This window comes from Carassius carassius, chromosome 8, assembly GCF_963082965.1.
Source record: "Carassius carassius chromosome 8, fCarCar2.1, whole genome shotgun sequence".
Taxonomy (NCBI): Eukaryota; Metazoa; Chordata; class Actinopteri; order Cypriniformes; family Cyprinidae; genus Carassius; species Carassius carassius.
Genome location: NC_081762.1, coordinates 20,364,193 through 20,378,889, shown reverse-complemented (window position 1 = coordinate 20,378,889; position 14,697 = coordinate 20,364,193). Strand labels below are relative to the sequence as shown.

At 37.0% G+C, this 14,697-nt stretch overlaps 1 protein-coding gene across 1 annotated transcript in view; it reads right to left on the bottom strand.

Annotated features, from left to right (window-relative positions):
* Nucleotides 1-14,697, bottom strand: part of pag1 (phosphoprotein membrane anchor with glycosphingolipid microdomains 1) — a 79,157-nt gene that overhangs the window by 21,856 nt on the left and 42,604 nt on the right. Inside the window, exons 2-3 of the mRNA XM_059556575.1 lie at nt 2,503-2,534; nt 243-449 (exon numbers count right to left, since the gene is read on the bottom strand). Of these exons, the coding sequence (XP_059412558.1) occupies nt 243-394 (152 nt within the window). The 5' untranslated portion in view covers nt 395-449; nt 2,503-2,534. The remainder of the gene's footprint in view (nt 1-242; nt 450-2,502; nt 2,535-14,697) is intronic.

Here is a 14,697-nt window from a genome sequence, read left to right as displayed (position 1 = left end):
TGGAAGCAGGAGAAAAAAATAATACTCTAGTAAAGTACAGATACCGCCTTTTAGTACTTAAGTACAGTAGTGAAGTTGTTCTACTTCGTTACTATACATCTCTGCAGGACCAGCCAAACTATGAAAAAAAGTGCGACTTATAGTCCGGAAAATACGGTAAATATTATCAGCTACAATAGTCTGCTCAATAGTATTAAAATATTAGAAATATCAAAGAATAGGAGTGTTTTAATGATACTCACCCCTGGCAGCTCGCACACAGCAGCAACAGGACAGATAGCAGCAGGAAAGCCGTGAGCGCCGTGAGCGTGCCTACAAGTGCCAGCTCCCCTTTAGCCAGCACCGCTGCCCCTGCGACCTCTGACCCCAACATAGCACTCAGCGCAGGAGCCATTATACATCACAATGATGAGTCGCCTTCATCGACCAAATGCACTTCACTGCAGAGGCTGGACACAAAAAATGGATAGCGCCATAGAAAGAATGGGGGAGGAGAGAAGAATAACAGATTGATGTTTGATGGTTATCCAAAAGACTTTGCACTTCACAGAGTCAGCAAACCAAATCAGAAAAATGTGAAACCTCATTCTTTTTGTTCCAGATCCAGAGTCAGTTTAATAAAATATTTAAGTGTGAAATATAATTGAATTGATAGTCTCAGATCCAAATGACGTGATGGAACAACCTTGCAAACATCCCTTACTATGTTAGAGCTCTTTGTCCACATGAGTTTTGCGAATCCTCAGCCACAAGGTGGCAGACATGTCCAGATGCACAATCCTGTCACACGGTACCGCAGTGAGCTCATCCTGACGCTCCTTCAGAACAAATGGCTCATGGATGTTTCACTCAGTAACCCAAACATGTAGGCTGGTTTCTTTTGACAGCGAGCCAGATTAAACAGAGTCCTGGTCCAGGATGGTGTGTGATGGTGGGCCCCACCTCCACAAGCTGAATAGACAGATAACAATCAAATGGCTGGCATCCCAGTGGAGACTGAGGCCCGGGCAGTGCTTCTGATCTTTTGTGTGAGGGGAGATGGACAGCACTGCTGCCTCTCTAAAGGGTGAGTCTTTCCTCTCCACTCGCTCAAACTCTCCGATAAGAAACAGCAGAATGAAAGCCACCCAAAGTCACGGAGAACATGAAGTCGGCATTTGATCTGAACAAAGTCTTTATTTTCAATGCAAATACTATCGTCCTACTCCTTAAAATGCATAGTTAATGCATACCAGAAGAAGTACTGTAGGTTTGTACGAGATAAAAAAGCCAATTGTGCTACTCGAGAAACTATACGCAAATATTACTGAAGCGTAGGCATTACCATATTAACTGATTCTAATTAATAAATAATGCCTGTTAAACAGTGCAGACTGTCTCCTTAGCACTAGTTTCAGTAATGGAGGTTTCTTTTGAACACTGAGAGATAACTGATAATCATATCAACAAATATTAATAAACATATATTTTTACATATTATGTTGAAATCTATAAAAAGGATTCACAAATTGTTTTGTCATAAGAACCCTTTTGACTTTAAATATTTACCTATGAGAATTTAAATTAAATGTGACCCTGGACAAAAAAATTGACCAGACAATTCTGGTACATAAATAAGCATGAATAAATAAGCTTTCCATTGATGTATGGTTTGATAGGGTAGTACTATATTTGTCAGAGATACAACTATTTAAAAATCTGGAATCTGAGTGTGCAAAAAAATCTAAATACTTGGAAAATCTCCTTTAAAGTTGTCCAAATGAAGTTTTTAGCAACGCGTATTACTAATCAAAATTAAGTTTTGATATATTTACAGTAGGAAATTTACAAAATATCTTGATTGAACAGGATCTTTACTTGATATCCTAATGATTTTTGACATAAAATATCATTTTGATCCATACAGTGGATTGTTGGCTATTGCTACAAATATACCACAAATAATAATAACAACACATGTACATGTTCACAGTTCACTGATGCTGGCTTATAGTCACATGGCATGCAGGTAAATAAATACAACTTTTTGTTTTTAGTAAGCGTTTCATTTAATAATTTTAATAATAATTCATTTTATTATTCATTTTCTTTTATTAATATCAGAAAGAATCAATAAAAGCGTAGTATTATGTGCATGCTATTTTAGGAATCCTATTGTGGTAAAATCTTCATTTACCTTCATTTACCATGCTAAATTATTTATTCTCTTCCAAATCATTATCTACACCCTTGATAGCATGTGAGTCAAATACTTGTTCTATGCTTTCTGTACGCGATGGAGTAAGATTAATAATAATAATAATAATTGGATATCATAAGAAAACTTTCCTAGCATCATGTATCTTTTAAACTGGATTCAACTGGAAAAGACATACCACAAAAACCTCAAATATGTCAATATACTAGGAGGAAAATCCCCCAAAAGATGTAAAAATACAAGCAGATTATTCAAAATCAAGTCTTGTACAGTTCTCAGAACCAAAAATGAAAAACGAGTCCTACCTGAACACTTGTTTGGCTCTGGTGATTGTTGCCTGCAGGGAAACAAAGAGAGCAGGCGATTAGATGGAGGAAGGGAGCTCTGCACATACTGCAGTACCAGACAGCACATTGTGCAGAACATCTTCACATGTGCAATCCTGAAATCTTCAGATACTTTTAGTCAAACTTACAAATTACTGACTATAAATCACAACTGGTTACATAAGAATTAACCAGTAGCACAGCAAGCAGAAGCAACTCTTGTATGCGATGATAAATTCTGCATTCATGGTCTAATGAAGACAATGGATCATTGGTTCCCAGTAGCAGAGTGCTTATGAGGTCTCTCAGCATGAACACATCTCAAGCATCTGCTAAAATGCATGTGAGCACCAGCATCAATTTCCTTCTGAGGAACAAGCCCCAAGAACTTTGTCTAGATCCTCACAAATGTGCTACAGAGTAACTATAGCAACTGTGATCTGAAGATAGTTTGTGCAATGATTTCCTCTAATGATTGTATTTCAGGGAGTGTAACATGCAGATGACGAGATATATAAACCACAAAACTGGATGTTTACTGCCAAGGGTTGCCATGCATTTGCTATGGTGATCAGAGGTGTCTACCAAGATGTGATGGCTACACTGTTTTGGGTTGTTCCTCATCATGAAGTCTCTACAACTGTCGACGAAGGGATTTTGGTAACATATAATATACCTAAATCCAGCACTGCTTATGAAAACTATAGTCTAAGAAATATGGGACCCATTTTTACTGAAATGATAGAATGAAAATTTTAAAAAGGAAGCGATTCCTTCACAAGGAATGCTAGGATTGTGTGTTTCTTGCCATATAAAATAAGGCACTGGAAAAGCCATTTGATGGGGGAATGTGTTTGGAAAGGCTGTAGTCCCAGATCGAGATGAGCAACTGTGGTCCTTGGAAACACTTTGGGCAAGCCATTGGTCACTTCTTTGCCAGAGTCATTACGGATGAAGATCCAGATCACCGGATCATGTGTAAGAACTGTGTCCATCTGGATCCTTTAGTATATGTGTCCCTATAAATTCACAGTATCTCGCTGCCAAGGTAAAACAAAAAAAAAAAAAGAGTGGAAAAAATACCATACAGATATTTGGGCTAAAGTTACTTTATAGCTACAGACGACTATATCGCAAAGACTTTCCTCCCCAGGGGTCACAGCGAGGGTGGGATCTTGTGGAAAAGCACAGCTGGGCTGCTGCTGAGAACGCATCCGGTAAAAGATTCTCATGCGATCGCCAGCGGCATCTCCTGAATAAATAATTGCACTGGAGCAGGAGTAATGCAATAAGGAATTTTGTGGATACTCTGTTATTATAAGTTTTTCTGCTGACAGAAGCTTTGATAATAACTCATCTCCAGGAGCGTGCTCTAAAAAAAGAACATTGTAATACTTATGTATTTTGTAACCCCTTATGGAAATCGTCGGCATTCTTTGTAGCATAAATGCTGAAATATTTGCAGCAGGAGACAGTTAGAATCATTAAGCTTTTATAGATGTCAATCAAATGGCCATTAGCTTCTAAAAGACCAATGGTTTTACAGCTTCTCTTTGGCCACTTTAGAGGAGAATGGCATATTCGACATATGCTGTGTTCTGGCTCTTTGCTGGACACAGGGGTGCGTGTCGTCTGTTGTTACATTGCACTCACTGTGACAGGAAGCTCAGTCTGCTTCGGGGCACTTACAAAGTGATTTAAAGGAATAGTTCACCCCCAAAATAAGTGTCATTATTACTCACATGTATGTCGTTTCAGACCTATTGAGTTCTTTGGAACACAAATGGTCATTTTTTTCTTCTTCTTCTATATAGTAAACATGCATGGTTTAGGATTATGAAAAAGCTCTAAAATTACAAAAAGATCAAAAAAGTCATGCACTACATTTCAAGTCCCCCATCTGAAATTATGTGAAATAGTCTACTGTTCACTGAAAATCTTAACATTTGCCCAAGATCATCATGAGTTTGTGAGAAAAGTAGCAATTTTAGATTCATGAATGAATTGTTCTTTTGAGTCACATCTTTTCAATGAATCATGTGATCCAGTTTACAAATGAAGTCTGAATGATTCCTCTATGGAAGCAGATTAGTCTCAAATATAATTCACGCAAAAAACACGATTCACACATGCGTAGACAATTTCACATGCATGAAACCTAATTCACGTACACACAAAAAAAATTCACGTGCGTGAAAAAAAATATATTCACAAAAAGCAATTCACAAGCGCAAAATAAAATTATATATTTATAAAATACATTTCACAAATGCAAAAAACTATTTGTAGATATACAACTGTGCACAAAAACCTTTGAATGTTTAAAATGTACGAGTGTCTGAATGTACGAATCGTCATTTACTACGAATCCACTTGGATTTGTGTGTGTGTGTGTTTTTGAGACTTTCCTGGCAGAGCTCTCTTCCCACGTGGGTCTGTCGTACTCTTTAGCCAATCAGATGCGAGCTTACCATTCAACCAATCATATCATAAGCCACTGAGTGCATTCAAGGAGCACGATTCTGCGCACCTTTAGCACAATATGGATTAATTAGAACGGAAATTAAGCCGTTACATCAGTAATCCAGCATGGCGAATGAAGATTGAAGAATGAAGATGCTGTCTTCAACGCACTGTTCTTCTTTTATGTACTGCAGGCTAATATGCGTGCCAACTCGTTTCATTCATTCCATAATATATATTATAAATATGCTTAACTGGCTGAAATCAGAGAAACTGTCAAGTCGGACATCTTAAAGTTGTTAGTCAGGAGGAGAGGGCCAAGAGAGAGTGAGGATTTGGAGGCAACAGAGACGAAGAGAATAGAGAAAGAAAATGAGCAAATAAAAAATCTTGAGGAAATCTCTCTCTCGCTGCAGGCTGAGCGACTTTTGCGCTGCACTCGAAAAGTTCCAGATGCATCCTCTTTCATTTTATTTTATGTTTGAGCCTATGCTCTTTGCAACTTAATTATGTTGTGGATCGTGTGTAGGTTATTTATTGTCGCACTTGAAAAGTTTCAGATTGATCCTCGTTTTTATTTATTTTATATATTTCGGAGCTTATTCTCTTTAATGATGCGGATCGTTTGTAACTTCATTGCAATTTAATTCAATGTACTGTCGTTCTAATTTCAATAACCGTTATGTTATAGTGCAGCGGTTCCCAAACTTTTTTTCCTGTGCACCCCCTTCTATGTCCCAACCGGGTTGGTAAAAAAAAAACGCAACAAAGCTGTCTTTTATCGCCATATAAAGAGTCATGAACAGAGAACATCAACAACGTTTCAATATAATGCAGCAAAGCACAAGCTTCCACTTTTAAGAGGACGAGTGACAGACACAGGCTAAGTAACAGAAAGCACAGTTATTTTCAGCCGCGTAAAAGAAACAATAGGCTAGTCCTATTAAATGACCATGGAGCTAGCAGCAGCATCATCTCAACCCGCGGCCCGTCACGAATTCAAATGCGTCCCACCATGCTGAACACAATTAATTTTTTTTTTTCAGTTTTACAATTATTATTATTTTTTTACATTAATTTAAACATTTACTTAAGGAATGTAAGCTATAGCCTAATGTTTTTTTATGTTAAATTATTTTGTTTTTCATATATTATTTTCAGACATGATCAGACCTACTCACATAACATTACTCATTTAACGAACACATACAAGCGCCCATTTTTGCAGAATTTAATCAACAGCCATTAGTTCGGTAAAATTGAGCATCATAATGGACAAATTTGTTTTTAAGGGAGAAAAAAAAGAAATGTGAAAAATGCCAGCGAATGAACACGTAGAAAAAATAATAGTCGCAGTATCATGAGTGAAGGACAGTGCTGGATTTTCGGTTTGCCCCGCATTTTACTTGAAGTTCAGGCAAATGGGAACACCATATATTACATAGCAATCATCTTTAATTGAAGAAATGTGGCAAAACATCTCTGGAGAGAACCTTATATTATTAAATTCGAATGTGCTTTCCATATTTGGATCAACATAGGCTACATTTGTGAACACACATTTTCTGCAATGTCGCGTAAAGTCATGCTCCTGTGCGCATCTTACAGGCTGCATCTTAAGCCATATGTTAAACTTTCCGCGTCCACGGGGAGTCCGTTATGGACCGCTTGGTAGGCGTGACGTAATCATCGTCATGGGGAGAGTGTGTGCAGAGGCTCTGAGAGGACGAACGCGTACCTCCCATTTTTTTTATGACCGCGCGGACAGGTGCGCGTGGTCAGTAGGCTTCAAAAGCACAATTGCACATGTAGAGGCAGTGTGAAGAAGCCCATTGCTACTCGAACCTGTGCAATCCGCTTGCACTTGGACTTGGACCATAGTGCGGCCCAGTGGAAAAAAAGGTTGAGAACCACTATAACATATATAGTTACAAATTAAACAACGTTTCTAAATATGTGATGTTGTTTATCTTGATCGAACTACATTGCTTCAACGTAGTGGTTAACAATGACTAGGCTACATGTTTTAAAATGTATTAATGTAAGAAAGTACACACTGACCTAACAGACATCAATTTATAAAACAAGATTATTTAGAATTATAATTTCACAACTCTCAAAATGTTACTTTTGTCTTTACAGGTCTTTCTTTTTACTATCCTGATTGCTGTTTAATTTATAATTACTGTAACTGTCCTGTTACAACTGTATTTTTTTCTAACTAGTTTTCTAACTAGAAAAACTGTCTTGATTGAATGTGTAAATGATAAAATGTGTAAACACAGACTTTTATGAAATACACTAAACTCTTACGCCCGTGCTTCCCGTTCTTCATTCGCCATGCTGGATTACTGATGTAACGGCTTAATTTCCGTTCTAATTAATCCATATTGCGCTAAAGGTGCGCAGAATCGTGCTCCTTGAATGCACTCAGTGGCTTATGATATGATTGGTTGAATGGTAAGCTCGCATCTGATTGGCTAAAGAGTACGACAGACCCACGTGGGAAGAGAGCTCTGCCAGGAAAGTCTCAAAAACACACACACACACAAATCCGAGTGGATTCGTAGTAAATGACGATTCGTACATTCAGACACTCGTACATTTTAAACATTCAGGTTTTTGTGCACAGTTGTATATCTACAAATAGTTTTTTGCATTTGTGAAATGTATTTTATAAATATATAATTTTATTTTGCGCTTGTGAATTGCTTTTTGTGAATATATTTTTTTTTCACGCACGTGAATTTTTTTTGTGTGTACGTGAATTAGGTTTCATGCATGTGAAATTGTCTACGCATGTGTGAATCGTGTTTTTTGCGTGAATTATATTTGAGACTAATCTGCTTCTATATTCCTCAGTCAAACAATGAGTTTGGGGTCAGTATGATTTTTTTTTTTTAAAGAGATTAATACTTTTATTCGGCAGGGACATTAAATTCTTCAAAAGTGGCAGCAAGGACATTCATAATTTTACATAAGATTTCTGTATTTCAAATGTTATTCTTCTAAACTTGCTATTCATCAAAGAATCTTGTAAAAAAAATTGTATCACAATTTTGAAAAAAAAAACATTAAGCAACTGATTTTAACATTAATAATTGAATTTTTTTTATTGAGCACTACTAAGGGGGGGAAGTCGTGGCCTAATGGTTAGAGAGTCGGACTCGCAATCAAAGGGTTGTGAGTTCGAGTCTCAGGCCGGCAGGAATTGTAGGTGGGGGGAGTGCATGTACAGTTCTCTCTCCACCCTCAATGCCATGACTGAGGTGCTCTTGAGCAAGGCATCGAACCCCCAACTGCTCCCCGGGCGTTGCAGCATAACAGACTGCCCACTGCTCCGGGTGTGTGTTCACGGTGTGTGTGTTCACTGCTGTGTGTGTGCACTTTGGATGGGTTAAAAGCAGAGCACGAATTCCGAGTATGGGTCACCATACTTGGCTGTATGTCACGTCACTTTTTTTAAATCAGCGTATTAGAATGATTTCTGAAGGATCATGTGATATGTTATGATTATTTTCTTAAACCAGACTGATGACTGTAAATCGCAACCGGTTTCATAAAGCTGACATTGAACACTGACAGGAATAAATATTAAAGAGATATTTTAAATTGTAATAATATTTTACAATATTACAGATTTTTCATCAACAAATGCAGCCTTGGTGAACTTAACAGACTTCTTTCAAAAACATTGTGACCCCAAACTTTTGAACAGTACTTGGACTTAGGGCTGGGCGATATATCGAATATTAGCGATAATATCGGAATAATTTTGACGACGATGTACAATTTGAATATATCGGGAATATCGAATATTTCAAATTCAAGCATACTTTCCCAAAAGAACGCGCCGAATGTCCAAAAAAGGAACCTGTAACTGCTGACTGCTCTACGCCCCTCTACTACTGTAATGATAGCGGTTGCCAGATAACAAGAGTTTAAATCTCCGAATCAGAGCTCCATTGCTTATTTTAAGCAATCTGGCAACCATGCGCACGTGCTCACTCCTCATTGCGGAAGAGCCGCCGACGATAATTTGAAAACACTAACAAGCTGGAATTGAGCGATCTAATGAAAGCGTCGTTCAGCCGGTCTGTGTTCTGTCGTGAGATCTCAACTGTATTGTTTGCGTTTGTGATCGCAAAATAAATGCACTTACTCGACCGCTGATGTTTGAATAGAGAAACATAGGCTATGGCTATTTGGAATTACTATTGGGGAATTTCACTGATATGTTTACCAGTTTTCATAATATAGACAGAGAAAATGCAAAAGTCTTTGGTATTCATTTATATATATTTATATATAAGAAATAGCGATGTGCTTCAGCAACTAGCTCCCCATCTAAGAGGGTTTTTAGTGTCAGTAGGAACATAGTTTCATTCCACAGAGCTTCTCTTAAAACCACAGACAGTTGACAGACTTGTGTTCTTAGCTTAAAAACTAATTAATTTTATAATAAATTAATTAAAATAAAATACTTATCCCAGTTGCATAGTTTAAATTGTGAATTGCATGCACTAAAAAGTTGACAGAATGCACTTTCTGTAACTGTTACTTAATTTGCACTGCTTCAGTTACATATAGGCCTACATGTATTAATTTAATAAAAAGCAGTAAGTGATCTTTTGGTCTAGATTTTTTAACTGCTTAAATTAGCTGTTTAATCTAAATGTTTTTTTTTGTTTTTTTTTTTAATGGGCAAAAGAAAATCATGTTTTATTTTTTATTATTTAAATGCAAATGCAAACATATCGAGATATATATCGAATATCGTAAAAAATTTTACAATATCGAGATATCATTTTTTTTTGCATATCGCCCAGCCCTACTTGGACTGGGCGATATGTCCAAAATCTTATATCACGATATGAGTCATTTTATTTCACGGTAACAATATATACAATTACAATACAGTTATTTACATATATAATACAGTTTTGCTTTATGATATCAAAATCTTTGCTACCATTGACATTTCATGATTTTTTCCATTTGTGTTAATATCACCAAAAAACTAAATTCAAGCCCACTGAAGATAAATAAACAGTCAGTGATTAAATTAATTAATTACAATCAAAAGGACAAAACTACAGTAGAACAAACAAATAAGAAATGCAACATACATTGTATAAAGTAATTTATTTCTATTAAAGTAAATATTTTTTCTTTTTAAAGTTACAAGAGTGATTTAGTCAAGAGCAGTGAGAGATTTTCTCTTTTGTTGTTTGATTAACATGAATGACAGACAGCAGGAATATTAGACTTTAAGAGCTGCCCAGATCCAATACAGGGTTACATGTTTTCTTTCTCAGCTGTTTGTTTTCGTTTAAGACCTACTGTGTTTACAAGGATACTTGCAAAGACAGGCATTTTGATACATACAAGTGTGTGAATTTAAGGCCTATAAAGTAGCAAAAATAACTTGCTCTATGAGCACCTTCTTTACATGCACGGACCTCTGACAGAAGCAGTCTCTCAGACAGCGCATGCATATAGTGAAATGAGTTCTCTTTTGCTGTTGATTGCATTTCAATGGCTTAAAATCACCTGTATTTAAACCACAATGCTTAAATACACATGCAAAGATACGTTTTCATGCCCACGTAGCCCAGCCGGTATATCGCCCATCCTTAAACAGTACTTTACATACACTATATTTATGATGCTTTTGTATACTTTTTGAAGCTTGAAAGCTCTAGTCCCCATTGATTATAACTGAACAGAAAAAAATCAATACATGATTAAAAAAAAAAAAAAATGTCTTGAATGACATGATGGTTAGTAAATTACCATTTTGTCTAAACTAGCTACATTCCAACATTATAATCCTGACAAGCAACTCTCCAGCTAATGTGCAACAACATTCTTCAGTTTAACAAACTGACCAATATAACAACAATCAGGGCACAGTCTTCTGCCCAACCCCCTCCTCATCATCAGACTGAGGCCAATTCATAGTGAGAGAAGAAGAGAAACCTGGCCATCTTGAGCCTGGATGCTACAAGGCCATGTGTCTGGGTGAAAACAGAAGGATGAGTGAAGAGACCAGCCTGTTGTGAAGAGAAAAACTGATCCTCACTGTATCCACATATTCCTATGAGATGAAGACACCCCCCAGGATCAAATAATACCCTTTACAGACAGCTAATGAACTGTGTAGGGTTTCATTATGACCAGTCTTGGGGGCAGATGAGCAGGAAGCAAATTCCCTGGGTCAATGGTTTGTCATCTGTGCCTTACAGCAACCGATTAACCAATCAGCAAGCTCCTACCCGAGCGCAAGCCAGAGGGTTCTGCCAATTAAAATGGCCACATTTGATCAACTGACTTTGTGTCTCTATGGAAACTGCACTCATTCTATGGGTTAATCAGCTGGCATGGAAATCAATCCCCAGATGGTGTGCATATAAAAAGAAATTGCAGCGGCATGAACTGATGCCACACTAATAACAACCAGTGCGAAGGTCAGACGCCGAGAACTGCTGCATCACCACAGACAGACTTTAAAAACACACATCAGAGGAAATGAATATTTACTGAACTCTTCTACAATCACACATAGAGTGAAAGTGTCTGCTTGGATTGATGTACTTATCTAAAATGTGACAGATGTTTAAAGAGGACACATTCCTCTCCAAAAGGCCATGAGTTATGAAACCACTGTCTCAGCTTCCTGTGCAGTGTGTTGGAGTGTGTATGCAACAGCTGTGCTCCCACAGACAAGAGTGATGTCCCATTAAAGCTCGTCTCCAGAGACACTGTCATTTCCTACTGCACGTACCACAGGCCTGCCTTGACCTCCCTCAAATCTACACTCAATAACCACACACAGAGATGGGAATGGAATACTGTTTATTGACTTATTGAGTATCCACTATATACTGCCTGCTCAAAAAACAAAATGCTAGTTTTCTAGTTAAGATGGTCATGTCTGACCAGCTGAAAACTGACTAAACTCCTTCCAAATCCAGCCAAAAGACCAGATTGACCAGGTTGGGAGACCATCATGTAATAGGTCATTTTTGTACTCGATGCATTTACATTTAGTACAAATGAAGTACAATTTAACATACTTTTAAAAAGAGTACTAATAAATGAAATAATATACATCAGAAAAATATTCAGTACTTAAGTGCAAACTGAATGTCACTTTAAAGGTCCCGTTTTTCACACTTTTTTGAAGCTTTGTGTGTGTTTACAGTGTGTAATATAACGTGTTCATGTTTTGCGTGTAAGAAAAACAGAGTATTTTTCACACAATTCACCTATCTGTATACCGCTCTTTTCACTGTCATAAAAACGGGCTGATGACTTCCTTGTTCTATAAAGTCGCTCCTACAGAAATACGTAACGAGTTCTGATTGGGCCAGCGGTTCCTTGTTGTGATTCGACAGCAGCTGAGCGTGCGCTGCCCTCCTGGAAACATGATTGGGCTAGTTTTGAGAAGCACGTGGGCAGGAGCATGTGCTGGAGATGTACTTATAATCACAGGAGCGTTTTTACTGAAGAGATGCGCATGAAAATCGCATTAGTTTTTTTGCACAGCCCTAACATCTAGTTAACAAAGGTAAACAGCGTTGCCCTAGTTACAGAAACTGTTAAACGCACCAACTTAAATAATAAAATACACTTACGGTTGTGGTCCATAAAAAACGCCTTCTCCAGACAAAGAGGGAACTGCTCCATCTTTCAGGAATAATCTTTGTTCGAATCCAGCATTAAACTGATTGAGATTGAGGAAGCTCGCTGTCCTCAGCAAAATGTGCTGCACATAGTTTTACATGTGGATTATAATTTTCGGGAACCAGAGTTAGACATAAATTGTAACAATTGACCTCTAAGTACAGCGTCCCTGGGAAGCCCAAACAAAGGTGATTGGACTCCGAGATGAAAATAACAGCATTTCGACGACATGGCGACAAACACAAATGCAGCTCTTCCTTCTTCTCCGTCGGAGCGTAACAAGACCACGCCCCCTTTTTGTGTATTCCTGTGGGCGGAAGTTAGTCAAAAAACTGTTTTAGTGATGTCATTACTGCAGGAACTAGAGGGATGTAGTCCAAACGGGTCATTCATTGTAGGCGAATTCTGTTAAATAAAATATCTCGCTCGGCATTGAACTTTGAGCTTTAGAATTTTACAGATATTATTTATACTCTAACAACAACATTACACACTAACTAAAGTTTGAAACATGGGATCACGAAGAACGGGACCTTTAATCTTGTTTTTTTACAATTAAATGAAAATATATTACAGTTTACATTTATGCTAAATGCAAATAAATGAAAGCTTTTTTGAACCACTTAAACAGGACTTAAGTACATCTGTATGTGTAATTTTATTATTATTTCTAATATCCTTAAAATATGTTTAAAGTTTACTGTCGCATGTACTGACAAGTAGTTATTGCGAGCTTTGTCATTTCTATTGAAGATTGTATTTCATGTATTTAAATATATTTGTAATGACGCATTTATAATTATTAAGTTGTAATTTAGCAAATTTTAATATTATTGACTTTAAAATTAATATCGAATAACATATTACAATTAAAATTATAACCAGGTACTTCACATATGCTTTAGTATGTTAGTAAATGCATCAAAAAATAAATGTATATCTTTCAAGCACAAAAAAAAACTATTATTAAAGCATAATGATTTAAGTCACAAGGGCTTAGTACAATACAAATGATGAACAATCTTAGCAACTGACCCTTCGCAAAAACTTGCCCTCATAAGTTACTCTTGCTATGTCCAACAAGCCGCGCTCACACAGTGAAAAAAATTGACAACATGCCAACAGACAAGACAGAGCAGGTTACTTTTGGTATGAAACAAAGTCTCAGCCTTCAAATTCTGTTATTTCTAAAGAAATTCAAACAGTAAATACCATTTTGTGGCTCTATTATGTGTAGTGACAGATCGCTGTAGCACTTCAGTTCAAGCAGCACATGAACCGATTATATCTTCCTTTTTACTAGTTATAGGACAAAATAAACATGAATGAACATCAGAAGGTATCTTGTTTCAGTGGCGAAAAGTACATGGAAATACACACCATTTTTCAAGTTTAAGTTCACCAAAGTTAATCTACTCTCCTGTTTGGTTTGTTCATTGGACAAAATGGCAGATTCTGTGTTACGATTGGTCAGATCGCCTGTCAATCAATCGCCCAGCAATGGGTGAATTTATCATAGAAGCCGCAATATTTACTGTACACAGTTGCCAAGTGTAAGCTGTTATACACAGGCTAAAGCGGGAACAAGTGCATACAAGCTTGTACACCTGAACGCTGACACATATACAACCTACATTAATCATTTTCTAATATTATAAATCTATTTAAGCAATATTAATGCTCAACTGTTAAAGCATGCATGACATTTATTTAATACTAAACAGCCTAGACTAAGTGTTAACGTTTCACTAAAAGATGTGAATATTATATAAGCACAAAAAAATTTAAAACCACAACCACAGTAAAAACAAATTAAACCTGTAAAAAAAAATGTGTTTTTGCTGAAAACTGAAGCACTAATAATAAAACCCAATCCAGAAAGTGGTTAAAAGCACAGCAAATGACGCAAATGTGGGGAACCCGTGAGAGAGGAAGGTGTGTGTGAGTAAACATGAAACTTTATTTGGTATTTCATGTATTTGGTTATTGGTTTTCCCCTTTTCCATCCTTTCCCCGCCAAGT